The following is a 12574-nucleotide window of genomic DNA, read 5'->3' as shown; positions in this document are numbered from 1 at the left end:
TCTGAATCACATCAGCAGGATGCCCTTCTGGATCTTTCACTTACTTCAAAGACACTCCTGACTACACTTACATGCATTCACTTTGTTTTATCTGAAATCAGTGCATTTTAAACCTTGAAAACAGATGAAAATTCAAGTATTATAAAGGATTTCCAGCACCAACCCTGACGGAATGAATTACTTCAGCTTAAAATGTTTAATTTTGACTCACTTTGCAGTGGACACAAAGTCATTGAGTTCTCCTCCTCCCTCCTCCAGAGCCTCCAGGGTTCGAGCTTCTCCAGTGGACTGCAGGCCAATCACCACACACTGCCGGAAGGTCAACGGTAAATAAATAACACAATAAACAGTGCTTTTGGGTTTACTACTACTACTTTACAGTCTAACAGTATTTAAGCACAGAAATTGAACAATCCAACATAAAATAACAGGCTAATCGTTGTATAGATAATTACACATATTTAATAGCATCGTTATCTGTTAATCTTTACTAAATAATCTACTCCTGAAATGTGACTATTGCGGATGCACACAGCGATGTCAATGCTCAAACCAGATACTGTTCAGCCCTATTTTAGAGCAGACTTCAGTACTATTGGGCTTAATCTCAAAGTATGAGCGAGCGCAGCCACTGGACTCTTTCTGGCTCCAGACTCTCTCTTCCATTGACACTTCAACATTAAAAGCAGCTCCTTGTATACAAACTGGTCTTATTTTATTATATTATTCCACCTTTTGTGTATAGTCATGAGCACAGTTGTTTGTAGAGCGAGCAGTTTGAGTGTTATTCAGTCGTTTCTCCCATAGGAAACTGAACCGGAAGTTCTAAAACAATCCCGATAATGAGCTTCCACTTCCACACTGCAGAAGGAGCTCGGTAAGAGAGTGTGTTCTGACCTTGCCGTTCTTGACGTCCTCTCGGGCGAGCTGCACCACACGTCGCACTTTAGAGGCGATGCACAGGTACTTGAAGAAGCGCTGGTGTGCCGACCAGAACTGACCCCACATGGACTTCTTCATCCGCTGCTCCGCATCCATCAGCTGAGCCGCCTGCTGGAACTTCTCTCTCGCGCTCACCCACTGGAGCAGAGCGAAACACGGCAGATTAACAACAGCTATTATGACTAGAGAAAGCATGTCATCTTGTGTTCGTAATGGTGTCTTTGTATTTCATGTTGTATCTCCTCTTGTGGCTGTTAAAGGAACTGCAGCAATCGTGAATTAAAAAAAAATATTATAAAATAAAAAGGCAATTTAATTTATTAATTAATACAAAAAAATGAATAAAGTATTTTGGTTAGGCTTATCATGGTTACATAACCTAATAGCTGTTATTTAATCTGCAATTTAATCTGGATTTTTAACAGCTATAACAGATGTATTTATTACAGAAAATAATCATGCGTTAGTAATAGAGCCTCTATTTCGTTTATACGCCTCCCTTGTGGCTGTTAAAGGAACTACAGCAATCGTGGATTAAATAGCTGCAATATGACGGTAATTTAATAACTGCAAATATATTTTTTTTTGGTTAGTCCTGTTGTTATTAAATAACCCCCTAATTAGACGATTATTTAATAAATTGTGATTAATAAAAACTGTCTAACTGGGGTTATCTGATCTGCAAAGGCTGTAGTTCATTTAATAGCTACAACAGATGCATTCATTACTGAAAGTTGTCTTGCAGTTGTCGTTGCGTCTCTGTATTTCGTGATTATGTCTCCCCTAGTGGCTGTTAAAGGAACTCCAGCAATCGTGGATAAATAACTATGATTAGATGATTTAGTAATTTGACAGAAATAATAGTCTAATTACAGTTATTTAATCTGCAATTGCTGAAGTTCATCTAATAGCTACAACAGATGCATTTGTTACAGAATTATCGTGTGTTTATAACAGCGCCTTTTATGTGTTCACCTTGTGGACCTGTTAAAGGAACTCCGGCAATCGTGGATTAGATAACTGAAATTAGATGGTTACATAACGCAAAATGACCACAATCAGACAATTACTCAATAATCACGACAGAAATAGAGAACTTCATTTTCAGTTAAAGTCTGTCGCCACTTTACATCTCCCCTTGAGGCTGTTAAAGGAACTGCACGGATTTAATAATGATCTTTAAAGCTGAACATATCGTTAAGGGGATAAAGACAGTCACATTTAAATATGGATGCCCCTTAATGTTACTATTTTCAGGAAAAAATGCCCCCAAACACACAAACAAACATTATTAATAGAGAACTTAAGTGAGTTTTATTATTTCAAACTGTTTCATAAAAGCTTGTTTTTTTTTAATAATGACTTTCATCTTGGAGATGTAAAAACACACTGTGCAATTGCTTTGCAAAAGTTGTCTTTTCATAAGACTAATCAGCGGTGCAAACATCTCCAGAATAGTGCAACCAGCAGAGGAGTGTGTTTTCTGCAGTGTTACGCACCAGTCGCACTGCTTTGTTGTACATCTTGATGTAGTCCAGCGTCAGAGGAACTTCCTCGATCTTAAACGTCACGCCTGTGAAGCTCAGCTGCCGAGCAATGTACATCCCTCTCAGCTTCATATCCATGGCAACAATCTCCATGGCGCCCACACCTCTGAACAAACACACCCAATCAGATGCTTTCAGAGCGGAGACGCTTATACTGAAGAACAAGGTCACACACACACACACACACACACACACACACACACACACACACACACACACACACACACACACACACACACACAATCTCTCTAACACACACGCGGTCACATACGCACACTCGCAACCTCACAGTCAACCACACAGTCACACACGCATTCACTTGAACACTTGCACACTCATTCACATGCACGCACACAAACACACACACACACTCTCCCTCAAACATACAATCTCTCTGTCACACACACATTTACAAACACACACACACGCATTCACAAACACACACACTCACCGTCTCTCCACAGCTTGGATGAAGTTTGCAAATTCCCTGAATGGAGTTCCCTCCCCCCAGATGCCCAGGCGATTCATGTAGGCCATATTGCGGGGTTCAGACGCTCCTACACACACACACACACACACACACGTACAAACAGACACAGAAATAAACAGAATGCACACATGCTGAGATCTGCTCCAGGATACTGAAGTGTAAACACAAACCTGTGGCGCTAGCGTACACGACTCGTGCCTTCGGCAGCTTGTTCTGCAGCTCTAAAACTGCTAATCCCGTCTTGGTGGGTTTGGAGGATCCGATCGGACAAACGTTTTTGGCTTTGTGACACTCGTCAAACACAATCTGAGGCGCTCCGTCAAGGGAATCAGACATTATTATAGTGAAAATGTCTCTGCGGTTCTGTCCACATGCAATGAAACTCACAGATCTTCAAGTCTAGCAGTAGTCAAATGGCATGAACAAAACACTCCATATGCACCAGACACTTTCCTGAACTTAGCCTACCTCTGCATTACACTCGTGTGACAAAGACTGTGGGTCCAAACCCGCTCACAGAGATGCTAAATGTTGCTTACCTTATTGTTAAAATTTAAACTATAACAGGCAACGATAAAACAACCCAGCGATAAACCACATCGACAAACTTATTGATGATAAAACGAGTCGACGATAAACTACAAAAAAAAAAAGTTGAAAAACAAGTCGACAGTAAATCAAGTTGCTGCTAAACGAGTGAACAATAAACTACAATAAAAAAAAAATTTAACAATGAATGAGTTGACAAACTAACTGACAATAAACGAGTGGACAAATGACGATAAATGAGAACAAGTTGATGATAAACAGGTCAAAAATAAAAGTCGATAAACGAGTCGACAAAAGGAGTGGACAATTAGTCAGCGATGAACAAGTTGACAAACCTATTGACAACAAACAAGTCGATATTAAACTATTTAAAAAAGCAGACAATAAACGAGTCGACAAACTAATTGGTGATAAAACTGGTCGAAGATAAAATGAGTTAAACTAAAATAAAAAAAGTCGACAATAAACTATAATAAGTTGACAAAATAATTGACAAACCAGTTGACGATAAACGAGTCAACAAACTAATTGACGATAATACAAGTCGGAGATAAAAAAAGGCAACGATAAACTACAATAAAAAAAAGTTTACAATATACAAGTTGACTAACTAATTGACAACGAAAGTTGATAAATTAATCGACAACAAACGAGTGGACAAATGACGATAAAGGAGAACAAGTTGATGACAAACGAGTCAGCGATAAACAAGTTGACAAACAATAAAAAAAAGTTAACAATAAACAACAAGTTGACAAACAACAATAAATGAGTTGATAATAAACAATGATAAACTAGTAGTCAATAAATCAAAGATAAACACAAGTTGACGATAAATGAGTCGACATAAAAGGAGATGATAAATGACAATAAACCAGTCGACGATCAACGTAACCCTAAAACCATCAAAGGTAAATTTGATAAATCACACAGACAATTATTAATTAAGATTGTGGCTACTGATCTTTCTGTAAATCAACAAACCCAGAGTATAGTGATGTAAAGGATACGACGCCGTCAAAGTCGTCTCCACACCAGTGCAGGAGCTGCTTAAACCTGGTCTTGTATTTTCCTCCAGACTGACTCTCTCCAATCAGAGACGAGTATGTGGCAAAGATCACGCCTTTCTTCACACTGCCGTTGTGTTTGGAGGAAATCTTTCCGTATTTAAACTGAAACCGAAATACATGAATATATTCAATTATTCTACTCAAACACACACGCATCATATATGCAAGTCATAACAGAAGTGTTTGGCAAGTTACTTTACTTACATTAAAATTGCATTGAAAATAACTTTCATTACAGAAAAGTAACTCATTAAATTAAATTTAATTAGTTTACCGTTTAGGCAAGGCAAGTTTATTTCTATAGCACATTACATAAATGTCAATTCAAAGTGCTTTATAAATACACAAGAATAAAACATAATAGACTATGAACAATATTTAAAATAAAATAGAAATAAAATGCTAAATGCAAAGATAAGAACAAGTAAAAACATTTACATTTCAGCAAAGAAGCACCTTTTAGATTTATAAAAAATATATATACTAAAATTAAATAAATATAAATAAAAAAAACCTTTCATACATTTACTGTTTTTAATTTCTGGCTCATTCATTGTTTAAGCAGGTTTAATGCAACCTTCTCTGGCTAAAAATTGAGTATTCTGCAGAATATTTTGGATGTTGTTCCTCTGCTCCTCATTTATCCAGAACCGTTGAGCTCATTAACAGAATTTAGGGCAAGTGCTTTACAAGTAACTGATTACATTACAATAAAAGTAACCCATTACAATACGTGTGGCACAGTAATCTAATTGCATACCTTGTTTAGTGAATGAACCTGAATGTTTTTCGCGCCGATGTCCCTCAAGTCTCTTTCTGCATCATATTTCAAATCATTGGAGACACTAAACCTGGACAGAGAAGTAATGGAAAGATATAAAAATAATGATTATGATTATGATTATTATTATAGCACAATTATAATTTAAGGCAAAATTACTTCACCTGTGAAAATTGTATTCTTTCTAAAATATTTCCCAAGTGTTGTTTAACAGAGCAACGAAATGTTCACAGTACTTCCTATATTATTCTTTCTTCTAGATAAAGTCGTATTTGTTTGAGTTTGGATGGAATAAAAGCTGTTTTTTATTTTAAAACAATTAAGCCCAGCAGTATTATCCTAGTTATAAAGAAAATTACGGCAGATTGGCAACACAATGAACCACTGCTGAATAATGACTTGCTAGATTAACATAGTTAAGCCTTTAAATGTCACTTTAAGCTAGTATCCTGCAAAATAAATATCATGTGCTGCCATCATGGCAAAGACAAAAAATAGTGATTCGAAATGAGTTATCATGCTGAAAATGTGTAATATGAACATGCAGTCTCAGTAAAACACTCAGGAAATATTTTAAATAATCATCATTTTCAGCCGGCTGAATAATTCAGGCTCGACCCGTCCACACACAGAGAAGCACTGTTTACCAGAGAGATCTTTTCCTGCCCAGAAGGTAATTCTCATATATGATTCCAGCAATGGTTCTGCCCTTTCCCACTCCAGCACCGTCTCCTATCAGATACGCCGCTCGGTCCCCATTCGGCAGGAACGTCTCGTGTTGCTGGGAAAATATTCAAAACGGAGAGCTCAAATACAGTGAAGGGTTGGCATCTCAGCGGCATGCATGAAGCAAATGCAGTAATGCGGTAATGCACTCCTGCCCCTGCTTAGAGCTGGCATTAAAGGTGCAGCATGTAGCATTGACACCCCGTGGCTGAACCGGTTGCCATATTGAAGACAAAAAGGAGCGAGTGAGGCGTGTGAATGCAGCGAAGGGCAGAGCAGCACCTGTGCAGCGTAGGTGACGGCCTCCAGCTGCAGCGCAGACAGCCAGCCCCGGTCGATGGTCTCCTCTGGGATAGAGAGTCTGTACCAAACATCCGGAGGGTTCACGCTGGACAGAGAACTGGTCTCCACCACGGGGTCAGGGTGCCGCAGACCGATACGCACTGAAAGAGCAGAGCAGAGTTGTGTCAACTGATGATAGTATGGCAAATAAAAATAGAGGACTAATGTTTCATACTGTTTATTAACATAAACAGACAATTGCAAAAATAGTTTAAACAATTAAACACATTTAAAAGCACTGTAGCAGTCAACAATCACATAAAACAAGTGATTAATGTATATGATCATTTATAGGAGGGTATCAGAAACACGGGGAACACTTCACTTGAAGGGGTGTTCATGAAAGCTTTATATTCATGATGTGACCTGTCATGAACGTGAATGAGATTCTATGCATGCTTATAACAGCTGCAACAGTTGACATTGTTTGCTATGACTTGATGAACAATTACAACCGTTTATGTCATTGTCATGACGTCACCAAAACATGTCATAAATCTGTCATAAACATGATCGTCAAAGCCGACGCAGTCATGTTTTAAAACATCATCATTAGTACTTTCACTTTACCTCAGCAACAGTGGTACAGCTGGATTGGTCAAAAAATGTCATTAAATATTAATGATGCTCTTATAAAACGATTTGATGAAGTAACAACACTTTTAATGAGGCGTTCAAATGACAAAAACAGTTTGCTTTACTGAAAACATGATCAGAAAAATATTCATGACAATTATAATGCCTCGTCACAATCACTTTATGACGGATTATGCGGTCTCAGTAATGTCAAGTTGTCATGACAGACAAAAACAGGTTGTGATGCATTTGTTTATGCCAAGTTGTCAGAAACAATGTCTTCTTTGTATTTAAAATGACATAACGGAGCAAATGACACATAAAAGCAGTTATAAGCATGCATAAAGCTCATCTGACATGTCACGATTTCTAAGGTTTCATGACAGTCTTATGAAGACCCCTTCAAGAACATTGCTACCAAAATAGTTTAATACATTAATGACACTATCGTGTAATTTAAGTTTCTTTATTTCACCACTTTCAAATAGAAGTGTCCTCAGTAATAAAGTTAACTTGTATGCATAATCAGATAATAAAATCAGGTGCACAGATACTGCAAATCTGCATTTACTGTGCGATGTTTAAAGCATGCCACTCAACATCCCATATTGATTTAACTATATATTGTGCAGCTACAACATTTACCACAGAACACCATCACTGCTCGATATGTTTAATGCATTAAGGCTCATCAGTGTGCCGGTATATAATATGCATCATCAGTACTGTGAATACTGAATCTAACTTTCCACAGAGCATCCAGAACTCACTGATTTCACACTCAAACTGCAGCAGGTCATGCACAAAATGTCGAATCTGTGCACAAAATTAGCTCTGATGACATGCTTATGTTGTGAGAGATGATCTAAATATTCATAACGTCAGAAAAGTCTGGACTGCAGCTCTGCAAACAAGCTGAGGAATTTAATCTTGAATTATTCAGCACATATATTGTACATACGCTTCATTGGCATGTATTCGGCATACGTCTCTGCATGGCCGAGCTCCTCCTCTTCCTCCTCCTCTGGCTCCTCTTCCTCCTTCATTCCTGGTAGTTTCTACAATAAAAGTACAATAAATCAGTATATTTTTGGGTGCTTCAGCTGTCGAATGGCTTTATTTAGATGGCTGTTGCAATGCTTTCCAGCAGAACTACTAATGACCTTAACTCAAATCAAAACATCAGAAATCTCTGAAATATAATGCACAAAAAGAGTGTTGATTTTTAAAACTTCTCATGTGCTTCATTTATTTATACATTTTATATTAATTGTTTATTTTGTATTATTTAAATCTATTTATTTTTTTTTATAAACGTATTCATTAATTAGTTTAAAGTTATTTATTGATTTCTAATATTAATCACACGTTTTTGTTTGTTTGATTGCTGATGCTTCAATGCTTCAGAATAAGTTAGAAATTTTTCTTTTCATGTTTTAATTCTGATTTAAAGAGAAAGTGGTGGCAATTAACAAGTTTTTATAATTTTATCAGTAAATTTACAATTTTATAAGGTTTCATTAGCTAACATTAGTTATGTATTTACCAACACAAACTAATAAATAATACTCATTCAGCATTTATTAATCATATTTTTGACATTCACTAATGCATTATTCATATCTAAATTCAAGCTTGTTATAATTAGTTAATGCACTGTCAATTAACATCAACTTAATTTTCATAAACTAACAAAAAAATTTATAAACACTAATAAATGCATTGTTCATTATTTATGTTAGTAAATACATTAAATAACATTAATTAATACACAGGGGTTATAAGTAAAATTGAGGCATTTTTTCATTAAACTCTTACGCCTGTTTCACACCGCAAGCGTCAGCGGCGCGTGAGCAGAGCGTGCGCAGTGCGTATGTCGAGCAGTAGCAGCACGCAGGCGTTTGCCTTTCACACCAGCTGCGTCTGCAGCGCGCAGCTCTTCGGCAGCTGCTGCTGAGATCAACCTATCTCTGTCTATTCTATCTAGTTACCCCTCTATATACAAATACACTTTTTAAACTTTTCATTTGCAAGGCCCCTCCTATGCTGTGTCTTTAACCTGCAAATGTTTATTTTACAAATTTTATAGATCAAATAGTACTGTATGCTTCTAAAGCTAACTTATATGAGAAGTGTCTACAGTCAGAGGACAATCGCCTGTGATATCATGTCATTTGTTTTTTTGATTATCAGGTTGCTGTAGACCTAGTTATAATCATATTTATACAATATAGTTATAATGATATTTATACATGATCAAACTAGTGTTAATTTCTCCGCTTCAGTGATGTCCAGCGGCAGAATAACAGCTCGTTAATTCATGCTCGTGCAGATGATGAGATGGACAAAAGTAATTAATGCATGCCATTCTTTTACTTATTTTCGTGTTGTCAGATTCACAGTGCAAACAGCTCCCGGTAGGAATAACTCGAGTGAACATAAAACAAAGCCGATTAAAACTTTCTTGCTCTGCTCAGCTGCACAGTGACAGCACACAGCGAGCTCACATAATCCAGCATGCGTGTCGCACTACACTACCCACAATACACTTCGCTATGGACTACAAATCCCGTAAATATTCAATTTCCCCTCTCCTACAACACTAGTGTGCAACTTAAGCAAAACTGATAGTAAAATTGTTTTACATTCGGTTTTGTAGTTCGGGCCTAAATAAATGTTTGTTGCCATTTTTAATCGTTTTAAGTTCATTTGAATGACTATATATAAACCATTTGACATTATTAACGCATTTATTGGGTAAAATTGCTACTTTTTACTGTCATTCAATGTGTTTTGGTCATTCTCAATGCACTGTCACTTTAATTGAGCGTGAGCAGCGCGTCAAAAATAGACCCAGCGCCGAAACTATCGCTGCACTGCTGCTTCGGCGACGCTCACGCCTTGCACTGACGCGCTGCTGCTGCGTGCGGTATAAAAGCTCTAATCTGTTAACATGGACGGCGAAAACACACGCGCTGCTCACGCTCTGCTCACGCGCCGCTGACGCTTGCGGTGTGAAACAGGCGTTAGAGCACTTTACATACATATTCGCCAAATTATACCAATTATAATGCCAATTATTATATTATTTTGTAGTTTGTTTGTTTTTTTGCCATGTTTGTCTAAAGCCCGACACTAACTTACCATTGTTTACTCTCTTAAATGTAATTTACTTGCATCTTAAACTTATCTTTCAAAATTTAAATATTTAAAAATCATGATAAAATTAAAAATCATAAAAATCTAAATCATCAACATTTATTATAATAATTAAACACACTCCAGCAGATCAAATAAATAAATGCAAAGCGCTTTATTTAATTTGACTTTAAACAGGTAATTATGATTACCAACTTAGCAAGATAAATTACTATGAAAGCAACACAATTATATTCCCAAACACGTTATTGAAAAATCTAAGCTATTATGAAATAGTAAACCGTAAAGTACAAACATTTCAATGATTTCAAGTACCTGTACCAACCCAGTGCATGACCTCATGCTGTAAATAAACAAACACGTACATTTACAGGTGAGAAGCTGCGCATTTTCATGTCATCGTTGATCCAGATTCTTGCTACATCTTTGCTGGACACTTCTTTCTTCAAGCCGTTGTTTACTTCCGCTGCAGAAAACAAAAACAGATGAAGAGCGTTAGAGAAATGACTGAAAGCAGCTTGTGTGAAATGAGTTGCTCCACCACACCACCTGTGAGAAGAACCTGCAGGTAATAATAAAACCCTACCCATACCTGATCTGCTCATCATCTTAGTGGAGACCAGAATAATCTCTGAAAAGAAGAGCAGCGGCGTTAAAGACAACAGCAGCATCCAAAACACAAGCTTTAAAATCACAGAGGAGAACACAAACAAACGCTTTCATATTGCAGCAACACACGTCTCAGAGGAGGAGCTGTAAAAAACACCTTCAGTGGATGAGTTTACATGGGCTGCCATGAAAATGACATGAAAAATTGACGATTGTCAATCTTCAACACTTCGGTGCAGATTTAAGCTTATAAGTCTCATTTTAAAGACTACAGAAGTCAAATTGAAGCTGAAATAAAGAAAGAAAAAAAATGTAAAAAGTTTTCCAAAACAACAGTTATGTGCCTTTACGCTCATAACAATAATAAAATGAGCAAATATTTTAACATTAAATAAAATGCATATTTTACAAACAGGCTTTAGTTTTAAATGAGCAGAATATCAAGGGTAATTATCTGAAGGATCTACATTCCAAATTTAAAGTTGACATCTGCAAAAATGAGCTTTCAGTGAGATTGAATTTGGCTGCAGTACCAAACATGACCACATTCAGTTTACATTGATGGCCATACAAGAGCGCCCCCTATATTTTGAGGAATATTAATCATATTTGTTTCATACTTTCAACAATATTCGTAAAGTAGACATTCAATGCTAAAGAAGTAGAAGCAGTTTGGTGGATTTGTTTTGAATTTAGCCTCTAAAAACATCTAAAAAACTTCACGTGGATTGCTGTAGCAAAGTAATGCTTTACGACTCTAAGTATCCTTGTTGCATATTAATAAACAACCAATGCTCAGTAATATCACAAATCAGTCACCAGATATGAAAGATTAGATTGATCCACACATGGATGAGCAGTGATCGCCGCTGTCGTTTATGAGGGTCACTCATCGGTGAACAGCACCAAAGCCAATCGCAGCCCTTTGTGTTGAGCGTGTGATTCATCATAGGGCTGCAAGAACTCGCTAGACAAGACTCAGAAAGCAAGCGGGATTTTTAGATTTGCTTATTTGCTATAAATGCTCATGCTGTTCTGTGCATGTACTTGAGTTTTTAAAGGTACAGCTTATACATCTGGCTGCTTGAATTAAATAACAAAAGTGTATATTGCATTACAAATAACAAATATATTTACACGTTTAAATACTAGATTTGTTATGCTGTGAAGTAAAATATAACTGCATGCAAAGCATCGTCAATGCACCGTGATGAATCAATGGCATGATGATCGTAACCGAACCAAACCGTGAGAGTGATTATATTAATGTAAAGTCACACATGCAATAAAAGCAGAACAGTATGATTTATAAGCAAGCACACGCTACAAAACTTCCAGACTACTCTTTTATTAATGAAGCATGACATGATCAATTAAATCAGAATATTCTGCGCTGTATGCTGCTATACAAGCACGTTAAAGAGAGTCTGCAATAAGTATATTAAGTTACACTTACTATCAGTATAATATCAGTATTCTGCATGTTCATCATCATAATATATTGAATATGAATTATTGAATATCAGCGTATGCCTATTTACATCGAGCAAACGGTCTCTAATTCTGGCATGCGAGTTCCTCATTCTGAGGCAGAACCTGAGATCTGCAGAGATGAAACACTGAAAGAGGCCCAGGTAAATATATATAGCATTATATTTCATGCACATATGTGTTGTGTCTGCATTTAACTAGCAGCCAACTTGTCAAATCAAATTAATTCAGTACAATTTACAAACTTCCATCCGTTGGGTCATGTGACATTGAAGTGAACACATGACTGTAG

General features: G+C 36.8%; 1 protein-coding gene across 14 annotated transcripts in view; it reads right to left on the bottom strand.

Annotated features, from left to right (window-relative positions):
- sbno1 (strawberry notch homolog 1 (Drosophila)) overlaps positions 1–12574 on the bottom strand; it is a 31636-nt gene that overhangs the window by 14594 nt on the left and 4468 nt on the right. For 7 of the 14 annotated variants that reach the window (XM_087268708.1, XM_087268702.1, XM_087268703.1 and 4 more), the window contains 12 exons: positions 10775–10813; positions 10548–10648; positions 7985–8081; positions 6388–6548; positions 6027–6160; positions 5359–5449; positions 4539–4700; positions 3150–3285; positions 2941–3046; positions 2442–2595; positions 898–1080; positions 212–309 (listed from right to left, as the gene is read on the bottom strand). In XM_087268708.1, the coding sequence (XP_087124834.1) occupies positions 212–309; positions 898–1080; positions 2442–2595; positions 2941–3046; positions 3150–3285; positions 4539–4700; positions 5359–5449; positions 6027–6160; positions 6388–6548; positions 7985–8081; positions 10548–10648; positions 10775–10813 (1462 nt within the window). 14 annotated transcript variants of the gene reach the window in all.

Source organism: Danio rerio, chromosome 10 (genome assembly GCF_052040795.2).
Source record: "Danio rerio strain M-AB ecotype USA chromosome 10, GRCz13ab, whole genome shotgun sequence".
Lineage (NCBI taxonomy): Eukaryota > Metazoa > Chordata > Actinopteri > Cypriniformes > Danionidae > Danio > Danio rerio.
This window is presented reverse-complemented; position numbering and strand designations above follow the sequence as displayed.